We start from the raw sequence: 22,272 nt of genomic DNA on the forward strand, positions 1-22,272 counted from the left end.
GTTTGTAGTAAAATATTATATTAATTGATGTGTTATATTGTAAAATTATGTATATTGTATGATGAGTTTGTAGTAAAATATTATATTAATTGATAAGTAAAAAAATATAATTTTGTTAATAAAGTCGTACATCACCAACTCATTTCAAACGTAGTGAGTGTGAAATTATGTATTAGTGCCAAATTGTAACGTTGTACTTATTAAAAAAATAAAAACGTTTGACAAAATATAACTATTTTATTATTAATTAAATCAATGATAAAATTTTAAAATTAATTATTATAAATTATAATAGTAACGGTATTGAATTGATCATTGTAAATAATGACACATTCCTAGCGAAAACAGGACGATGATGGCGAGCGTGAGTATGAGGCATACGGAGCGGCCGGCGATGGGGTAGTGGAAGAGTTTGGCCTGGAGGTTGAGCGTGGAGGCATACATCAGCACCGTGATTATGTCTTCCTGCGACGTATCTTGGTGCAGGAACGGTCGTACGCATAGCTCGTGCCCTACTGACTGAGTTCGCCGGCACTCCTTTGATAGCCGCGCAGCCTGAGAACGAAAATTTTAATGTAAGACCAGCTATGATAGTGCAGAAGACTTCTTAGGTATTTCTATTAATTGCAGACGGAAGCACATTATTTTGTCCTACTAGAATGGAGGATAAGAATTCATTGCGTAGTTCATATTCTGCGTGAAACAGAAAGTAAGCGATAAACCCCACTGCCTAGGGTCCCACGCAAATGGATCAAGACCAATCTTAAAAAGTATGTGACACATTTTTGCAGGGAGACTCATGAAATTCAACATCATCAAAATATCCAGAGGTGGAATTGTGTAAAGCAATCGTAATCATTTGACAGTTCATAACGTACGATTATTCTGTCAAACACTTTGTTTAACTGACTTTATCGTACGTTATGAACTGTCGAATGATTACGATTGCTTTACACAATTCCACCTCAGATTTTCATACGACAATAATTAAACCTATTTTTTGCAGTTTGGAGATTATCTTTATTAACTTGAATAATATATCCGATCCAACACACCTGCACAAAAGGAACAACGACAGCGGCCAGCCACAGCAGCTGGTTGAGCACGCTGATCCCAGCGATGGGCTCGGTCTCGGTGGACACGCGGTCCAAGCCCAAGCCTAGCAGACCGGGCCATAATAAAAACTTTTTTCCTATTTAAAGATATTTTTTATAATATTTTACCTGCACAAAAGGCACGACGACAGCGGCCAGCCAGAGCAGCTGGTTGAGCACGCTGATCCCAGCGATGGGCTCGGTCTCGGTGTCCACGCGGTCGAGGCTCAGCAGCCACAGCGCGCCCGACGCCGCCCACGACATGTTCACGATCGTGAACAGGCACACCGCCGGCGCCAGGTCGTCGTTGAGATACTTTAGAAGCTTCTCGAATTCGGCGACCTCCTGTAACGATTGACAGACCCAGGTGAGATAAATTTTGCTTGTAGACCTTAAGGGTAAATAAGTAATGCCAGAGCCCAACTGTGCACTGTATTTAAATAGAAAAGAAAAATGCACATAACTAAACTTAAGAGCGCTTTCACATATTAGCCGTTTTTGTCGCGCTGCAGTAGCGGGACTCGTATCCATAAATAATATGTAGCGCAGCTGCAGTGCTAAAACGCCTTTTGTGAAAGCGCTCTAAATGGGCAACTTACTGCTCGAAGGGACAGACGCATGGGGTCATCTGGTAATAAATCCGAGAAAGATAGAGACTTTTATGATCATGTCACGTATTTAATTACTGTTCTTAAACAGGTAAACTGATAAAGAAATCGTAAAGATTTCTTGCAACAAAAAATGAGTACTTATTAGTATCAGAGTAAATAAGTTTTATTGCAGTAGTAAAAATATGTTGATACGGAAAAAAATTAATGGTTTAATTGAAACTAAAGCGAGCAATTAAGTCGAGTAGGTTACTAAATTATTTATTAGTCGAACCATTCTGTTCACTCACTCACCGGCTAAACGTAGTTCATATAAAAATCACAAATTAATCGTAAACAGTGGGCTGAGTGTGAGTTTAATGAAACGTCCTCACTAGTGAACGCGTTAAAATATGTATGACAATTTTAGTTCTTGAACGTTTCCGCTAGGGGCGCTGTACAATCCGTCATACATAAATTCACACTCAGCACTCAACCAAAGTGCGAACGGTTTTTTATCAGTACCCACTTCCTAGTTTAGTTACTAAAGGCGAGTTACTCTACTAAGTGTTTTTCAACCTGTTTCGACCCCCTGGGGGTCACGAAGCCTCTATAGGGGGGTCGCGAGAGGTCGTAAAAACTACTTCAGTAAAAAAAATCTTATAAAGACAGATTAATCCGAATCTAATTATGCAAATGTTGTATGGATTGAAGTATTCGGTCCCTACAAACATCTTTGCAACATTATAAAATGCATAAAAAAAGCGAACGGTCCCGAGTCGCCAAAAACTTTTTTATACTAGGGGTCGTGTCATGAAAAACGTTGAAAAACACGGCTCTACTAAATTACTCGACAAGGCTTTACCCGCATCCAGTTGAGCGGCGAGGTGGTCCGGTGGAGCAGCCGCTCGCGCAGGAACATGAGGTGCGCCTGCAGCAGCTGCGCCTGCAGGCAGTAGCTGGTGATGATGGTGGCTTGCACCATGTCGTGGATCAGCGTGCACACCACTAGCAAGATCTTCAGGGCCAGCCGCACGTCTTCGGAACTGAAAGGACCATGTGCGAAATTATTTACTTACATCCTACTAATATTTAAATGCGAAAGTTTGGATGTCTGGATGTTTGTTACCCTTTCACGCAAAAACTACTGAACGGATTTTGATGAAACTTTACAGTATTATTGTTTATAACCCGAATAACATGTAAGCTATAATTTATGACGATCTGTGACAAACTAAATTTCACGCGGGAAGCCGAGGGCAAAAGCTAGTAACTCCATATACTTAAGTCGTTTCACGCCTGTATTCACAAACGATGCTTGCTTAAGTAAAGCAGCAAGTCGAACGCACAGCGTTGAATAGAGCTCTGCGATTAGTTCGTGTGTGACACTGGGCGTCCATGCACACTGTGAGACCTCATAGTAATGTTTGTGAATACGGGCGTTAATTTTGGTTTATTTCAAAAAGACCTTCGAGACAGAAATAAATGGCGGCGCATGATTGGGAAAGCCAACCCTATTTAATAAGGTGAGGCTGAGGCAGAAAACCGTGTGTAATTTAATCATAAAACGTAGAGTTAAAAATTAAATAACTTTAAATATTAACATGGCTGCAATTAATTTCGTAAAGAGCGTTTATTCGAAACGTGGTTATTACTCGTATTTACCTTGATTCCATCCATCGAAACATGATAGCTCCCTTGGCCATCATCAAGTTGACGGAGCACAGCGACAGACACATCCAGAGCACGCTGAGAATGATGAACATCCACAGCATGCGCAAGAGTCGCTTCGGCTTCGTCGTGGGCATGCCTTGCGGCGCGTACGACGACAGTAGAAACACCTAGAATAATGATGTTTTTGAAAATGCAGCACGGAAAATGGGTAAGTCCTCTTTTTTGGAACAATTCAAACGAGAACTATTCGATAGAAACGGGGTTAGATTTGTAGGGCAATCATTCATTATAACTTTTTAAAGTTATCACTGTATATCAAAAGGCCTAAGTATTTAATAAACATCTAGTGACTAGACATTGTGACTTATTTATCGTTAAGAAAGGAACAATAAGTTGTAATAAATAATTATTTTAAAGTAGAAGAATAATGTCGTACTTACTCTTTCCATTAAGTTTTGCAGTTGTTCGTTGTCTGATATTCGAAATAAATACAACGCGTAAATAAAACCCATGAAGTGCAGTATACTGGGCCCAATATAAGTGAATGTGATATTTCCATAACATACTTGTTTATATGTTTCATATTCTAAAGATGAAGTTAAAGCTAGTGGCACCAACTTATAACAGAAGCCTCTGTCTCGTCTGAAATCAATCAGTAACAAATATTTAAGTTGCATCTAATTATAAATTAATACTCATTAATTACGATTGGAAAGGTTACATACCTGAAACAGGCCATATACTGAAGAATATATCCGACGAACATAAACACAGCTACTTGTGCAGAATGGAAGTGCGAGAAACATATCGCACATACCGACGAATTTGAGACGTCGACCACCGGTCGTAAGCCCATAATAGTTAAAAGTTTAAGATATGGAAGTAATATCTGAAATTTCAAAGTATTGGTTTTAAGCAAGTATTTAAATTTAACTGAAAATAAAAAAAATGGATGCATGAATGGTTTAAATGAAACCTACCTTTGATTTACAATAATGTAAAATTGCTGATGTGCTCATATATTCAGTATCGGGAGATTCAGTTATTTCTCCTATCTGAAAATATTTAAGAACATAATAACAAATGTCCTATCTCGACCGGTATTGAATTAACTGGAGCTTAAGTTCTTACATCGTCATCATCTACACTTCTACACTAATATTATAAAAAGAAGAAAACTTTGTTTGTTTGGTTGTAATGAATGAATAGGCTCAAAAACTACTGGACCGTTTTTAAAAATTCTTTCACCATTCGAAAGCTACATTATCCACGAGTAACATAGGCTAAATTTTATTTTGGAAAAAAATAGGGTTCCGTAAAATATGTAGATAATGTAGTCCACGCGCGCGAAGCCGCGGGCGGAAAGCTAGTTGTTCTATAAAACCGCTGTTTTTTCCATGCCACTAGTTCACTTTGCAGTATATCATGCATCAAGAGGGAACAGTTAAATTTAGACTTGGTGACTCACATCGACGCTGTTGCCGCCGAGGCTGGACCTGGCGGATCGCTCCATGGCGGGCTCGCGGAGCTTGTCGTTGCCCAGTACATGGCTGTCCAGTAGGTCACTAGCTACATAATCAGTTGAAAAATTCACATTATTCAGTTTATTACCCATATCTATACTTTAATTACTTCATTGCACATTATTCCAAACGATAAATTATAAATGTACTACCGATGAATGCCACTATCAATATTATTGAGACAAAAACAACTTTTTATTCGAATAAAGAGGGTAAATTAATAATTAATGTGTTTAACACTCACCACTACCGTACGACCCATTGTCGTTTTGCATTATTTTTTATAGCACTAAACGAAACTTGTCACTTTTATTTTATTAGTAACAATAAATACATTGTTTTTTTCGTCCGATGTTCATACATGTACTTCGTGTAGTGCATATTAAAAGAACGCGCAGACCTCGATAGCGATGCAATGCACTCATACGTTTGTTATTGATGGGTCAGCCAGCCGTCAATGATTAACTATATGTACCGATATGTACATACAACTTTACAGAACGTAGCACTTCGGGCAGAGATTAAAAACAATTGGCTATCAGGCAAAATACGAACGATGGACAAAGGCTTTAAAATGTATAATTTTTCCTATCTTCTCTACCTACATTTTTACCAGACTGACTTATTTATGGTTCACTTTTATAGTCTTGTATGTACCTATTTAAGTATTAGTAGTTATAAAATAAGAATATTGGTCAAATTTTACTTTATTTATCGGAAAATTAAATTGCAAGTATTTTAATTTATTATCAAAAAAATCCCACCTATATTTTATTTTTGGTTTATTCTCCCAAAGGTTTGTAAATCAATAAGACCTTAGATAACCCGAAGTAGGTATGATACATAAGTAATTGATGTCAATGGTCTTCAAATATAAACAAAAATATTACTTAATATGTTATTGTTTATTATTTTAACATGTTGATGAAAAAATATAATTTGAACTAACATTACAAAAGTGCAACCTTAACTACGTCATAACATTTTCGGCATTTTTTTCTTCATTAAAAATCCTGTTCTCCTCACAATTTGTTTTCTCTCTTGGAAATGTTTCTTGTTTATTTTATTTTTGTCCGATTCTGATTTCTTCCCTCTCATTTTAAATTTCATTTCCTTATTACCGCCTGTGCCAGATACCATTGTCGACACCCCTTCTTTCGCTAACCGGTCGCCCAAACTTGCCTTACTCACTCTGGTAAGACTCCTGATGGAATTGGGTATTCTCGGAGCACTCTTTTCTTCGGTATCACTTTCTTCCTCTTCTGCTTCTTTTTGTTTTGAATGTCTTATAATTTTGTGCTGTTTCTTCACTTCTTTCACCCATGAGCGATCCTCATCTGAACTGTCTTCACTTGACTCATAAAGCTCCCGATCTGAATCATTATCTTCTGGTTCTTCAACCTACAAACAGATTGTGTGTTTAATTTTCAAGTTTTATTTCAATTAACAGGTTAAATTTACAGGAATTTATTGATAGAGTGGTTATTTTGAAAGTAATTTACTATAATACTCACTTGCATAGGTTCTGCACTCTCCTTGCCTTTGTCCTTATTTTTATCTAATCTAGACAACACAGGGTTGAGTAGACGGTATTCTTCAGCAGATTTATCCACTTCGAAATCAGGGTTTTCAAATAATGCCTAAAATCATACATTTAATTAATTTTAGTGTAGTAATGTAACAAGTAAAACTATTTACGTAAAATCTAGACACATTAAAATAGCATACCTTAAACCGATCATCTTTGAGTAGATTTACAGTTTGTTTCTTTTTCCTATTGTCGGTATCCATAAGTCGGGAGGCCAGCTCCCTGTTTACGTGTGGCAAGTTGTCATCAACCTTCAGCCTGGATGGTCTCTCCTGCTCTATTTTTTCTCTTATTTTACGTTTCTTGTATTCATCAAATGCAAATGGATCAGCAATGGATTTGGCTCTCTTATACAATCTTACATCCACAAAGTATCTATAAAAGAACAATAAAGAATACCCATTAAAAGTTTGTAGTTATTTTATGATACTTAATTTAATAAACTTAGTGCATGCCATGTCACTGTTATGAATAATATCTTACCCATGCATATATGCCCTTAACAAGTTAGTTCCAAGAAGGTGGTCCAAGCCAAGTGATTCTAGTTCTTGTTTAGTGACAAACTTATAGTCATCATAAACTGTTTGTGAGGCTGAACTTTCTAATTCTTCTGTCAAATTATCTAAGAAAGCACACCACTTTGGTGCAGGGCCTGTAAAGTAAAATATTAAAAAGTCATAAAGAACTTATTATTTTGTTTTAAAACTTTTAGATATGGATTAATTACAAACCTAAAGATGGAACATAATAAATTTGCATTTTTTGGTCTTCTACTGCCATCATACTGAGTCCTGTGTTGGGTACCACACATAAGTCATTGAAGTCCACAGATGACTCTATGCTTGTATATTGTTTACCCTAAAATAAAAAAAAAAAACAATATTAAAAATTACTATTTTACTGCTCATTACAACTGTAGTTTAAAATAAAAAAAAAATACTTACAGTATTTTTGTTCCAAATTTTTACCACACTAGCATCCATTGAATAAACATAATCCATTTGTTTGTGAAATTCTATTGATTTGATAGGTGTTTCATTCATGTGATCTTTTACTAAAAGGGGCTTACTGGACCGAATATCATATAGCAGTACATGACCAGTAGAAGTTCCAACTCCCATTTTTAGAGCACCATCAAATTTTAAAGCAGTTATTGCAGGTAAACCATCATTTCTGAAAAAAGAGGAACATTTGAAATTAATTTGATAAATATAGTAGCTCAACAGAATATTTTGTATGTGACATTCTATAATACCAATGTTTATGAATGAATAAATTATTATTATTATTAGATTTTAGGTACTCACTTATATTCAGAGTCAGTACAATGTAAAGCACAATCTAATATTCCTTGTCTGGATTTGGTCCGGGGGTCCCAAGCTTCAACATGACCACTCTCAGTGCCAAGTATGAGTAACCCATGGTCATCGTTCACTGCACAACAATTGATTTCAGTTGCCTTTGTCACATATGGAGCTAAGAACTGGCCTAGTTCTAAGTTTAATCTGTATACTTCCTGAAAACAGTATTTTGTTATAATAAACACCATAAGCATTCTTCCAATTATATCAGTTTTGTTAATGGCACAGTAATAATTGAGTAAGTAAGTAAAATGATGTAGAAAATTAAAAAAAAACTCACTGATGAAGCCCCCACAACAAATAGGTCACAAGAAGGCCGGTGATAAGATATATCTCTTCCAAAGCGAGGAACACGTAATCGGTAATGCCTGCCATGTCCAACATGAAATTCTACATAGCGATCACATTGTAAGAATACAATCTGAAAATATGAAAAACATTTATCATTTAAGAGCGTTTACGCCGTTTGGCGCAAAAACAGTACTTTTTCAACTCGTTACAATCATTAACCAGTAATACTACAAATATGTTATAGGCATAAATAGTTAGGCAATTTCGTCGTCTAAATAGTTAATTGAGAAAATATTNTTTATAGTTTCCTTGAGCTGTCACTTGACAGCCTGGCACACTTTTACGATGGTGGATCAAAGTATTTTGGTTTGACTATAGAGCGTGAGAACACGCACACAGTCATAATTATTTTAGTGTGAATAAAACTAGCATCGAAATTACCTAAACTTGACATGCCACGCTAGACGTAAACGCTCTTAAATAATTATGAAAACTGTAATAGCAAAATTTAATGAATTTCAGATGATGTTATAATACAGACCTTGGTGTAGTCATCACTCAATATTTCAAAAGTCACAACTTCTGAATCTAAACACCTTTCGAATTTCAGAGAGAGATTGTTTACATCATAGCATTTAATTCTGGGTTTGTAAATTCCTGTAGCCATTATGTACTGTCCATCTTTAGAAACTCTGATTGAAGTGCTCAGCCCTGGCATATCAAACTCTTGAATCAATTCAACTCTTCTCCTTAAGTCTACATTTTTTTTCAGTAGTGCCCTTTTCTTTCGTTCCGATAACCACTGAAATTACAAAATAATTATATTATATTACACACAATATTTAAGGGACATGCTGGAATTATTTTATTTTTATATTCACGTATCTGCGTAAAATTATCTAAAGTGGAAAACTAAATATTACAAATATATTAACAAGTACTGCGATAAGACAACACAGGAGTGTGGGAAATTAATGTTATGCCCTTATTTTTACATGCACGCCGGTCTTGCATTGTCGCTTAGTTTAGAGTTAATTAAGAAGAATATGAAATTGAAATACCATAACAACTTTACGGGTCACAAATTAAAATAAAAAAATAATAAAGAATACTTACATCTGGAAGTGATTTTCCGGCACTAAGATTATAAATTTTGACATTATCAATCTCAAACACTTGCATTTTGAATGTTTTAAATTATATCCCACAAGAAATAAACTTTTAGCATGGTGTTTTGGTGGTCGTGAGATGTGAAATTTTGAGGTTATGTTGAAACGTCAATGTCACAAGCAGATGTTGTTTTTTATTATCAGTATCAATACTTGACATGAATTCAGCTTTTTAGCCAATGGCCATTTATAAGCTTTCAAAATCTGTGAGCTTGCTGTAGGCCAGTAGAATTAAACACAAAAATTGATTAAATCGGAAATAATTCCTACAAAAGATTTTTTTGCTTTAATGGCTTCATTGGTTGCCCATTAAGACTCTCCTAAGTTTTCGACTTCGACGGAGTTGTGCTTAAGTGGTGGGGGCCCCCGAAAGGGGCGTTTTTTCGGTTTTCCGGTTATACCGCGTAAAGGACTTACCCTATCGAAAAGTGGTCTTCATGACGGTTCAAGGGCACTTAATCCTGCATTGAATAAGACCAAATTCATATGTTTTGGACAAACCGTTCTCGCGCTAAAGTTCGGCAAAGTAGAAAATATACGTATAATTAATTACCCTCTCCACGTCCAATGGCTAGTTACCCACATGCTTCCAAGCCTTGTAAAGGGTCGCCTTAACCAGTGTAACCCTAACAAGGCTCACGAGTTTGATTCGCTTATCCTTGTTCGTCCCAGCCGTTCCTTAACTGCGGTTGCTGCNGCACCTCCTGCTCGCTGGGCTCCGCGCCCTGTAGTACTGACCTGCAAGGCGCGCTGGCGGGCGGTGAGCACGGCCATCATGGAGTCGTGTCCGCGCATCATGACGCCCAGCACCTCCTGCTCGCTGGGCTCCGCGCCCTGTAGTACTGACCTGCAAGGCGCGCTGGCGGGCGGTGAGCACGGCCATCATGGAGTCGTGTCCGCGCATCATGACGCCCAGCACCTCCTGCTCGCTGGGCTCCGCGCCCTGTAGTACTGACCTGCAAGGCGCGCTGGCGGGCGGTGAGCACGGCCATCATGGAGTCGTGTCCGCGCATCATGACGCCCAGCACCTCCTGCTCGCTGGGCTCCGCGCCCTGTAGTACTGACCTGCAAGGCGCGCTGGCGGGCGGTGAGCACGGCCATCATGGAGTCGTGTCCGCGCATCATGACGCCCAGCACCTCCTGCTCGCTGGGCTCCGCGCCCTGTAGTACTGACCTGCAAGGCGCGCTGGCGGGCGGTGAGCACGGCCATCATGGAGTCGTGTCCGCGCATCATGACGCCCAGCACCTCCTGCTCGCTGGGCTCCGCGCCCTGTAGTACTGACCTGCAAGGCGCGCTGGCGGGCGGTGAGCACGGCCATCATGGAGTCGTGTCCGCGCATCATGACGCCCAGCACCTCCTGCTCGCTGGGCTCCGCGCCCTGTAGTACTGACCTGCAAGGCGCGCTGGCGGGCGGTGAGCACGGCCATCATGGAGTCGTGTCCGCGCATCATGACGCCCAGCACCTCCTGCTCGCTGGGCTCCGCGCCCTGTAGTACTGACCTGCAAGGCGCGCTGGCGGGCGGTGAGCACGGCCATCATGGAGTCGTGTCCGCGCATCATGACGCCCAGCACCTCCTGCTCGCTGGGCTCCGCGCCCTGTAGTACTGACCTGCAAGGCGCGCTGGCGGGCGGTGAGCACGGCCATCATGGAGTCGTGTCCGCGCATCATGACGCCCAGCACCTCCTGCTCGCTGGGCTCCGCGCCCTGTAGTACTGACCTGCAAGGCGCGCTGGCGGGCGGTGAGCACGGCCATCATGGAGTCGTGTCCGCGCATCATGACGCCCAGCACCTCCTGCTCGCTGGGCTCCGCGCCCTGTAGTACTGACCTGCAAGGCGCGCTGGCGGGCGGTGAGCACGGCCATCATGGAGTCGTGTCCGCGCATCATGACGCCCAGCACCTCCTGCTCGCTGGGCTCCGCGCCCTGTAGTACTGACCTGCAAGGCGCGCTGGCGGGCGGTGAGCACGGCCATCATGGAGTCGTGTCCGCGCATCATGACGCCCAGCACCTCCTGCTCGCTGGGCTCCGCGCCCTGTAGTACTGACCTGCAAGGCGCGCTGGCGGGCGGTGAGCACGGCCATCATGGAGTCGTGTCCGCGCATCATGACGCCCAGCACCTCCTGCTCGCTGGGCTCCGCGCCCTGTAGTACTGACCTGCAAGGCGCGCTGGCGGGCGGTGAGCACGGCCATCATGGAGTCGTGTCCGCGCATCATGACGCCCAGCACCTCCTGCTCGCTGGGCTCCGCGCCCTGTAGTACTGACCTGCAAGGCGCGCTGGCGGGCGGTGAGCACGGCCATCATGGAGTCGTGTCCGCGCATCATGACGCCCAGCACCTCCTGCTCGCTGGGCTCCGCGCCCTGTAGTACTGACCTGCAAGGCGCGCTGGCGGGCGGTGAGCACGGCCATCATGGAGTCGTGTCCGCGCATCATGACGCCCAGCACCTCCTGCTCGCTGGGCTCCGCGCCCTGTAGTACTGACCTGCAAGGCGCGCTGGCGGGCGGTGAGCACGGCCATCATGGAGTCGTGTCCGCGCATCATGACGCCCAGCACCTCCTGCTCGCTGGGCTCCGCGCCCTGTAGTACTGACCTGCAAGGCGCGCTGGCGGGCGGTGAGCACGGCCATCATGGAGTCGTGTCCGCGCATCATGACGCCCAGCACCTCCTGCTCGCTGGGCTCCGCGCCCTGTAGTACTGACCTGCAAGGCGCGCTGGCGGGCGGTGAGCACGGCCATCATGGAGTCGTGTCCGCGCATCATGACGCCCAGCACCTCCTGCTCGCTGGGCTCCGCGCCCTGTAGTACTGACCTGCAAGGCGCGCTGGCGGGCGGTGAGCACGGCCATCATGGAGTCGTGTCCGCGCATCATGACGCCCAGCACCTCCTGCTCGCTGGGCTCCGCGCCCTGTAGTACTGACCTGCAAGGCGCGCTGGCGGGCGGTGAGCACGGCCATCATGGAGTCGTGTCCGCGCATCATGACGCCCAGCACCTCCTGCTCGCTGGGCTCCGCGCCCTGTAGTACTGACCTGCAAGGCGCGCTGGCGGGCGGTGAGCACGGCCATCATGGAGTCGTGTCCGCGCATCATGACGCCCAGCACCTCCTGCTCGCTGGGCTCCGCGCCCTGTAGTACTGACCTGCAAGGCGCGCTGGCGGGCGGTGAGCACGGCCATCATGGAGTCGTGTCCGCGCATCATGACGCCCAGCACCTCCTGCTCGCTGGGCTCCGCGCCCTGTAGTACTGACCTGCAAGGCGCGCTGGCGGGCGGTGAGCACGGCCATCATGGAGTCGTGTCCGCGCATCATGACGCCCAGCACCTCCTGCTCGCTGGGCTCCGCGCCCTGTAGTACTGACCTGCAAGGCGCGCTGGCGGGCGGTGAGCACGGCCATCATGGAGTCGTGTCCGCGCATCATGACGCCCAGCACCTCCTGCTCGCTGGGCTCCGCGCCCTGTAGTACTGACCTGCAAGGCGCGCTGGCGGGCGGTGAGCACGGCCATCATGGAGTCGTGTCCGCGCATCATGACGCCCAGCACCTCCTGCTCGCTGGGCTCCGCGCCCTGTAGTACTGACCTGCAAGGCGCGCTGGCGGGCGGTGAGCACGGCCATCATGGAGTCGTGTCCGCGCATCATGACGCCCAGCACCTCCTGCTCGCTGGGCTCCGCGCCCTGTAGTACTGACCTGCAAGGCGCGCTGGCGGGCGGTGAGCACGGCCATCATGGAGTCGTGTCCGCGCATCATGACGCCCAGCACCTCCTGCTCGCTGGGCTCCGCGCCCTGTAGTACTGACCTGCAAGGCGCGCTGGCGGGCGGTGAGCACGGCCATCATGGAGTCGTGTCCGCGCATCATGACGCCCAGCACCTCCTGCTCGCTGGGCTCCGCGCCCTGTAGTACTGACCTGCAAGGCGCGCTGGCGGGCGGTGAGCACGGCCATCATGGAGTCGTGTCCGCGCATCATGACGCCCAGCACCTCCTGCTCGCTGGGCTCCGCGCCCTGTAGTACTGACCTGCAAGGCGCGCTGGCGGGCGGTGAGCACGGCCATCATGGAGTCGTGTCCGCGCATCATGACGCCCAGCACCTCCTGCTCGCTGGGCTCCGCGCCCTGTAGTACTGACCTGCAAGGCGCGCTGGCGGGCGGTGAGCACGGCCATCATGGAGTCGTGTCCGCGCATCATGACGCCCAGCACCTCCTGCTCGCTGGGCTCCGCGCCCTGTAGTACTGACCTGCAAGGCGCGCTGGCGGGCGGTGAGCACGGCCATCATGGAGTCGTGTCCGCGCATCATGACGCCCAGCACCTCCTGCTCGCTGGGCTCCGCGCCCTGTAGTACTGACCTGCAAGGCGCGCTGGCGGGCGGTGAGCACGGCCATCATGGAGTCGTGTCCGCGCATCATGACGCCCAGCACCTCCTGCTCGCTGGGCTCCGCGCCCTGTAGTACTGACCTGCAAGGCGCGCTGGCGGGCGGTGAGCACGGCCATCATGGAGTCGTGTCCGCGCATCATGACGCCCAGCACCTCCTGCTCGCTGGGCTCCGCGCCCTGTAGTACTGACCTGCAAGGCGCGCTGGCGGGCGGTGAGCACGGCCATCATGGAGTCGTGTCCGCGCATCATGACGCCCAGCACCTCCTGCTCGCTGGGCTCCGCGCCCTGTAGTACTGACCTGCAAGGCGCGCTGGCGGGCGGTGAGCACGGCCATCATGGAGTCGTGTCCGCGCATCATGACGCCCAGCACCTCCTGCTCGCTGGGCTCCGCGCCCTGTAGTACTGACCTGCAAGGCGCGCTGGCGGGCGGTGAGCACGGCCATCATGGAGTCGTGTCCGCGCATCATGACGCCCAGCACCTCCTGCTCGCTGGGCTCCGCGCCCTGTAGTACTGACCTGCAAGGCGCGCTGGCGGGCGGTGAGCACGGCCATCATGGAGTCGTGTCCGCGCATCATGACGCCCAGCACCTCCTGCTCGCTGGGCTCCGCGCCCTGTAGTACTGACCTGCAAGGCGCGCTGGCGGGCGGTGAGCACGGCCATCATGGAGTCGTGTCCGCGCATCATGACGCCCAGCACCTCCTGCTCGCTGGGCTCCGCGCCCTGTAGTACTGACCTGCAAGGCGCGCTGGCGGGCGGTGAGCACGGCCATCATGGAGTCGTGTCCGCGCATCATGACGCCCAGCACCTCCTGCTCGCTGGGCTCCGCGCCCTGTAGTACTGACCTGCAAGGCGCGCTGGCGGGCGGTGAGCACGGCCATCATGGAGTCGTGTCCGCGCATCATGACGCCCAGCACCTCCTGCTCGCTGGGCTCCGCGCCCTGTAGTACTGACCTGCAAGGCGCGCTGGCGGGCGGTGAGCACGGCCATCATGGAGTCGTGTCCGCGCATCATGACGCCCAGCACCTCCTGCTCGCTGGGCTCCGCGCCCTGTAGTACTGACCTGCAAGGCGCGCTGGCGGGCGGTGAGCACGGCCATCATGGAGTCGTGTCCGCGCATCATGACGCCCAGCACCTCCTGCTCGCTGGGCTCCGCGCCCTGTAGTACTGACCTGCAAGGCGCGCTGGCGGGCGGTGAGCACGGCCATCATGGAGTCGTGTCCGCGCATCATGACGCCCAGCACCTCCTGCTCGCTGGGCTCCGCGCCCTGTAGTACTGACCTGCAAGGCGCGCTGGCGGGCGGTGAGCACGGCCATCATGGAGTCGTGTCCGCGCATCATGACGCCCAGCACCTCCTGCTCGCTGGGCTCCGCGCCCTGTAGTACTGACCTGCAAGGCGCGCTGGCGGGCGGTGAGCACGGCCATCATGGAGTCGTGTCCGCGCATCATGACGCCCAGCACCTCCTGCTCGCTGGGCTCCGCGCCCTGTAGTACTGACCTGCAAGGCGCGCTGGCGGGCGGTGAGCACGGCCATCATGGAGTCGTGTCCGCGCATCATGACGCCCAGCACCTCCTGCTCGCTGGGCTCCGCGCCCTGTAGTACTGACCTGCAAGGCGCGCTGGCGGGCGGTGAGCACGGCCATCATGGAGTCGTGTCCGCGCATCATGACGCCCAGCACCTCCTGCTCGCTGGGCTCCGCGCCCTGTAGTACTGACCTGCAAGGCGCGCTGGCGGGCGGTGAGCACGGCCATCATGGAGTCGTGTCCGCGCATCATGACGCCCAGCACCTCCTGCTCGCTGGGCTCCGCGCCCTGTAGTACTGACCTGCAAGGCGCGCTGGCGGGCGGTGAGCACGGCCATCATGGAGTCGTGTCCGCGCATCATGACGCCCAGCACCTCCTGCTCGCTGGGCTCCGCGCCCTGTAGTACTGACCTGCAAGGCGCGCTGGCGGGCGGTGAGCACGGCCATCATGGAGTCGTGTCCGCGCATCATGACGCCCAGCACCTCCTGCTCGCTGGGCTCCGCGCCCTGTAGTACTGACCTGCAAGGCGCGCTGGCGGGCGGTGAGCACGGCCATCATGGAGTCGTGTCCGCGCATCATGACGCCCAGCACCTCCTGCTCGCTGGGCTCCGCGCCCTGTAGTACTGACCTGCAAGGCGCGCTGGCGGGCGGTGAGCACGGCCATCATGGAGTCGTGTCCGCGCATCATGACGCCCAGCACCTCCTGCTCGCTGGGCTCCGCGCCCTGTAGTACTGACCTGCAAGGCGCGCTGGCGGGCGGTGAGCACGGCCATCATGGAGTCGTGTCCGCGCATCATGACGCCCAGCACCTCCTGCTCGCTGGGCTCCGCGCCCTGTAGTACTGACCTGCAAGGCGCGCTGGCGGGCGGTGAGCACGGCCATCATGGAGTCGTGTCCGCGCATCATGACGCCCAGCACCTCCTGCTCGCTGGGCTCCGCGCCCTGTAGTACTGACCTGCAAGGCGCGCTGGCGGGCGGTGAGCACGGCCATCATGGAGTCGTGTCCGCGCATCATGACGCCCAGCACCTCCTGCTCGCTGGGCTCCGCGCCCTGTAGTACTGACCTGCAAGGCGCGCTGGCGGGCGGTGAGCACGGCCATCATGGAGTCGTGTCCGCGCATCATGACGCCCAGCACCTCCTGCTCGCTGGGCTCCGCGCCCTGTAGTACTGACCTGCAAGGCGCGCTGGCGGGCGGTGAGCACGGCCATCATGGAGTCGTGTCCGCGCATCATGACGCCCAGCACCTCCTGCTCGCTGGGCTCCGCGCCCTGTAGTACTGACCTGCAAGGCGCGCTGGCGGGCGGTGAGCACGGCCATCATGGAGTCGTGTCCGCGCATCATGACGCCCAGCACCTCCTGCTCGCTGGGCTCCGCGCCCTGTAGTACTGACCTGCAAGGCGCGCTGGCGGGCGGTGAGCACGGCCATCATGGAGTCGTGTCCGCGCATCATGACGCCCAGCACCTCCTGCTCGCTGGGCTCCGCGCCCTGTAGTACTGACCTGCAAGGCGCGCTGGCGGGCGGTGAGCACGGCCATCATGGAGTCGTGTCCGCGCATCATGACGCCCAGCACCTCCTGCTCGCTGGGCTCCGCGCCCTGTAGTACTGACCTGCAAGGCGCGCTGGCGGGCGGTGAGCACGGCCATCATGGAGTCGTGTCCGCGCATCATGACGCCCAGCACCTCCTGCTCGCTGGGCTCCGCGCCCTGTAGTACTGACCTGCAAGGCGCGCTGGCGGGCGGTGAGCACGGCCATCATGGAGTCGTGTCCGCGCATCATGACGCCCAGCACCTCCTGCTCGCTGGGCTCCGCGCCCTGTAGTACTGACCTGCAAGGCGCGCTGGCGGGCGGTGAGCACGGCCATCATGGAGTCGTGTCCGCGCATCATGACGCCCAGCACCTCCTGCTCGCTGGGCTCCGCGCCCTGTAGTACTGACCTGCAAGGCGCGCTGGCGGGCGGTGAGCACGGCCATCATGGAGTCGTGTCCGCGCATCATGACGCCCAGCACCTCCTGCTCGCTGGGCTCCGCGCCCTGTAGTACTGACCTGCAAGGCGCGCTGGCGGGCGGTGAGCACGGCCATCATGGAGTCGTGTCCGCGCATCATGACGCCCAGCACCTCCTGCTCGCTGGGCTCCGCGCCCTGTAGTACTGACCTGCAAGGCGCGCTGGCGGGCGGTGAGCACGGCCATCATGGAGTCGTGTCCGCGCATCATGACGCCCAGCACCTCCTGCTCGCTGGGCTCCGCGCCCTGTAGTACTGACCTGCAAGGCGCGCTGGCGGGCGGTGAGCACGGCCATCATGGAGTCGTGTCCGCGCATCATGACGCCCAGCACCTCCTGCTCGCTGGGCTCCGCGCCCTGTAGTACTGACCTGCAAGGCGCGCTGGCGGGCGGTGAGCACGGCCATCATGGAGTCGTGTCCGCGCATCATGACGCCCAGCACCTCCTGCTCGCTGGGCTCCGCGCCCTGTAGTACTGACCTGCAAGGCGCGCTGGCGGGCGGTGAGCACGGCCATCATGGAGTCGTGTCCGCGCATCATGACGCCCAGCACCTCCTGCTCGCTGGGCTCCGCGCCCTGTAGTACTGACCTGCAAGGCGCGCTGGCGGGCGGTGAGCACGGCCATCATGGAGTCGTGTCCGCGCATCATGACGCCCAGCACCTCCTGCTCGCTGGGCTCCGCGCCCTGTAGTACTGACCTGCAAGGCGCGCTGGCGGGCGGTGAGCACGGCCATCATGGAGTCGTGTCCGCGCATCATGACGCCCAGCACCTCCTGCTCGCTGGGCTCCGCGCCCTGTAGTACTGACCTGCAAGGCGCGCTGGCGGGCGGTGAGCACGGCCATCATGGAGTCGTGTCCGCGCATCATGACGCCCAGCACCTCCTGCTCGCTGGGCTCCGCGCCCTGTAGTACTGACCTGCAAGGCGCGCTGGCGGGCGGTGAGCACGGCCATCATGGAGTCGTGTCCGCGCATCATGACGCCCAGCACCTCCTGCTCGCTGGGCTCCGCGCCCTGTAGTACTGACCTGCAAGGCGCGCTGGCGGGCGGTGAGCACGGCCATCATGGAGTCGTGTCCGCGCATCATGACGCCCAGCACCTCCTGCTCGCTGGGCTCCGCGCCCTGTAGTACTGACCTGCAAGGCGCGCTGGCGGGCGGTGAGCACGGCCATCATGGAGTCGTGTCCGCGCATCATGACGCCCAGCACCTCCTGCTCGCTGGGCTCCGCGCCCTGTAGTACTGACCTGCAAGGCGCGCTGGCGGGCGGTGAGCACGGCCATCATGGAGTCGTGTCCGCGCATCATGACGCCCAGCACCTCCTGCTCGCTGGGCTCCGCGCCCTGTAGTACTGACCTGCAAGGCGCGCTGGCGGGCGGTGAGCACGGCCATCATGGAGTCGTGTCCGCGCATCATGACGCCCAGCACCTCCTGCTCGCTGGGCTCCGCGCCCTGTAGTACTGACCTGCAAGGCGCGCTGGCGGGCGGTGAGCACGGCCATCATGGAGTCGTGTCCGCGCATCATGACGCCCAGCACCTCCTGCTCGCTGGGCTCCGCGCCCTGTAGTACTGACCTGCAAGGCGCGCTGGCGGGCGGTGAGCACGGCCATCATGGAGTCGTGTCCGCGCATCATGACGCCCAGCACCTCCTGCTCGCTGGGCTCCGCGCCCTGTAGTACTGACCTGCAAGGCGCGCTGGCGGGCGGTGAGCACGGCCATCATGGAGTCGTGTCCGCGCATCATGACGCCCAGCACCTCCTGCTCGCTGGGCTCCGCGCCCTGTAGTACTGACCTGCAAGGCGCGCTGGCGGGCGGTGAGCACGGCCATCATGGAGTCGTGTCCGCGCATCATGACGCCCAGCACCTCCTGCTCGCTGGGCTCCGCGCCCTGTAGTACTGACCTGCAAGGCGCGCTGGCGGGCGGTGAGCACGGCCATCATGGAGTCGTGTCCGCGCATCATGACGCCCAGCACCTCCTGCTCGCTGGGCTCCGCGCCCTGTAGTACTGACCTGCAAGGCGCGCTGGCGGGCGGTGAGCACGGCCATCATGGAGTCGTGTCCGCGCATCATGACGCCCAGCACCTCCTGCTCGCTGGGCTCCGCGCCCTGTAGTACTGACCTGCAAGGCGCGCTGGCGGGCGGTGAGCACGGCCATCATGGAGTCGTGTCCGCGCATCATGACGCCCAGCACCTCCTGCTCGCTGGGCTCCGCGCCCTGTAGTACTGACCTGCAAGGCGCGCTGGCGGGCGGTGAGCACGGCCATCATGGAGTCGTGTCCGCGCATCATGACGCCCAGCACCTCCTGCTCGCTGGGCTCCGCGCCCTGTAGTACTGACCTGCAAGGCGCGCTGGCGGGCGGTGAGCACGGCCATCATGGAGTCGTGTCCGCGCATCATGACGCCCAGCACCTCCTGCTCGCTGGGCTCCGCGCCCTGTAGTACTGACCTGCAAGGCGCGCTGGCGGGCGGTGAGCACGGCCATCATGGAGTCGTGTCCGCGCATCATGACGCCCAGCACCTCCTGCTCGCTGGGCTCCGCGCCCTGTAGTACTGACCTGCAAGGCGCGCTGGCGGGCGGTGAGCACGGCCATCATGGAGTCGTGTCCGCGCATCATGACGCCCAGCACCTCCTGCTCGCTGGGCTCCGCGCCCTGTAGTACTGACCTGCAAGGCGCGCTGGCGGGCGGTGAGCACGGCCATCATGGAGTCGTGTCCGCGCATCATGACGCCCAGCACCTCCTGCTCGCTGGGCTCCGCGCCCTGTAGTACTGACCTGCAAGGCGCGCTGGCGGGCGGTGAGCACGGCCATCATGGAGTCGTGTCCGCGCATCATGACGCCCAGCACCTCCTGCTCGCTGGGCTCCGCGCCCTGTAGTACTGACCTGCAAGGCGCGCTGGCGGGCGGTGAGCACGGCCATCATGGAGTCGTGTCCGCGCATCATGACGCCCAGCACCTCCTGCTCGCTGGGCTCCGCGCCCTGTAGTACTGACCTGCAAGGCGCGCTGGCGGGCGGTGAGCACGGCCATCATGGAGTCGTGTCCGCGCATCATGACGCCCAGCACCTCCTGCTCGCTGGGCTCCGCGCCCTGTAGTACTGACCTGCAAGGCGCGCTGGCGGGCGGTGAGCACGGCCATCATGGAGTCGTGTCCGCGCATCATGACGCCCAGCACCTCCTGCTCGCTGGGCTCCGCGCCCTGTAGTACTGACCTGCAAGGCGCGCTGGCGGGCGGTGAGCACGGCCATCATGGAGTCGTGTCCGCGCATCATGACGCCCAGCACCTCCTGCTCGCTGGGCTCCGCGCCCTGTAGTACTGACCTGCAAGGCGCGCTGGCGGGCGGTGAGCACGGCCATCATGGAGTCGTGTCCGCGCATCATGACGCCCAGCACCTCCTGCTCGCTGGGCTCCGCGCCCTGTAGTACTGACCTGCAAGGCGCGCTGGCGGGCGGTGAGCACGGCCATCATGGAGTCGTGTCCGCGCATCATGACGCCCAGCACCTCCTGCTCGCTGGGCTCCGCGCCCTGTAGTACTGACCTGCAAGGCGCGCTGGCGGGCGGTGAGCACGGCCATCATGGAGTCGTGTCCGCGCATCATGACGCCCAGCACCTCCTGCTCGCTGGGCTCCGCGCCCTGTAGTACTGACCTGCAAGGCGCGCTGGCGGGCGGTGAGCACGGCCATCATGGAGTCGTGTCCGCGCATCATGACGCCCAGCACCTCCTGCTCGCTGGGCTCCGCGCCCTGTAGTACTGACCTGCAAGGCGCGCTGGCGGGCGGTGAGCACGGCCATCATGGAGTCGTGTCCGCGCATCATGACGCCCAGCACCTCCTGCTCGCTGGGCTCCGCGCCCTGTAGTACTGACCTGCAAGGCGCGCTGGCGGGCGGTGAGCACGGCCATCATGGAGTCGTGTCCGCGCATCATGACGCCCAGCACCTCCTGCTCGCTGGGCTCCGCGCCCTGTAGTACTGACCTGCAAGGCGCGCTGGCGGGCGGTGAGCACGGCCATCATGGAGTCGTGTCCGCGCATCATGACGCCCAGCACCTCCTGCTCGCTGGGCTCCGCGCCCTGTAGTACTGACCTGCAAGGCGCGCTGGCGGGCGGTGAGCACGGCCATCATGGAGTCGTGTCCGCGCATCATGACGCCCAGCACCTCCTGCTCGCTGGGCTCCGCGCCCTGTAGTACTGACCTGCAAGGCGCGCTGGCGGGCGGTGAGCACGGCCATCATGGAGTCGTGTCCGCGCATCATGACGCCCAGCACCTCCTGCTCGCTGGGCTCCGCGCCCCTTAAGATTAGCGCGTTCAAACAAACAAACAAAAAACTCTTCAGCGTTTTAATATGAACTTGTTGTTGTTGATTTTTGGCGTCGAACCTTAGACCAGGCATACGGCTAGGCAACGTAGTCATGCAGGAGGATACAAGGAAGAGGGGCAGCCACAGTAGGTAACACAGAGTCGTTCAGGTGAGTGCCAGGAAGAGGTGCAGCAACCGCAGTTAAGGAACGGCTGGGACGAACAAGGATAGGCGCATCAAGCTCGTAAGCCTTGATAGGGTTACACTGGTTGAGGTGGCCCTTTTCAAGACTTGGAAGCCTGTGGGTAACAAACCATTGGACGTGGAGAGGGTCATTAATTATACGTATATTTTCTACTTTGCCGAACTTTAGCGCGAGAACGGTTTGTCCAAAACATATGAATTTGGTCTTATTCAATGCAGGATTAAGTGCCCTTCAACCGTCATGAAGACCACTTTTTGATAGGGTAAGTCCTTTACGCGGTATAACCGGAAAACCGAAAAAATGCCTCTTTCGGGGGCCACCACTTAAGCACAACTCCGTCGAAGTCGAAAACTTAGGAGAGTCTTAATGGGCAACCAATGAAGCCATTAAAACAATAAAATCTTTTGTAGGAATTATTTCCGATTTAAAAGCTAATTCTACTGGACTACTGAGAAAGTTGCTGAGTCTTGACAAAGTTACAAATGTAAAAGTTCAAAATCGCTTAGCTCTGGCGTTTTTAAATGTAAGTAGTTACTGCGCTCTGTGAAGATAAAGCAATATCGAAATTAAAACTCATGAATAGCTACAACTATTTACTAAT

General features: G+C 53.2%; 1 protein-coding gene across 1 annotated transcript; it reads right to left on the bottom strand.

Annotated features, from left to right (window-relative positions):
* Window positions 1-217: 217 nt before the first annotated feature.
* Window positions 218-9,394, bottom strand: l(2)34Fd (nucleolar protein 10 lethal (2) 34Fd). Its single transcript, XM_028323139.1, has 18 exons — window positions 9,235-9,394; window positions 8,660-8,920; window positions 8,108-8,248; window positions 7,774-7,982; window positions 7,411-7,639; window positions 7,198-7,324; window positions 6,950-7,118; window positions 6,607-6,841; window positions 6,393-6,518; window positions 5,859-6,279; window positions 4,824-4,972; window positions 4,336-4,410; window positions 4,081-4,244; window positions 3,796-3,997; window positions 3,347-3,522; window positions 2,547-2,727; window positions 1,224-1,439; window positions 218-555 (listed from the first exon to the last, which is right to left on the bottom strand). The coding sequence occupies exons 1-18, from the start codon at window positions 9,298-9,300 to the stop codon at window positions 313-315; spliced, it is 3,390 nt and encodes a 1,129-aa protein (XP_028178940.1). The 5' UTR covers window positions 9,301-9,394; the 3' UTR covers window positions 218-312.
* Between the last annotated feature and the right edge of the window lie 12,878 nt (window positions 9,395-22,272).

The sequence above is a fragment of the Ostrinia furnacalis genome, unplaced genomic scaffold, assembly GCF_004193835.3.
Source record: "Ostrinia furnacalis isolate ACB-3 unplaced genomic scaffold, ASM419383v2 OfSCF0069, whole genome shotgun sequence".
NCBI classification, from domain to species: domain Eukaryota; kingdom Metazoa; phylum Arthropoda; class Insecta; order Lepidoptera; family Crambidae; genus Ostrinia; species Ostrinia furnacalis.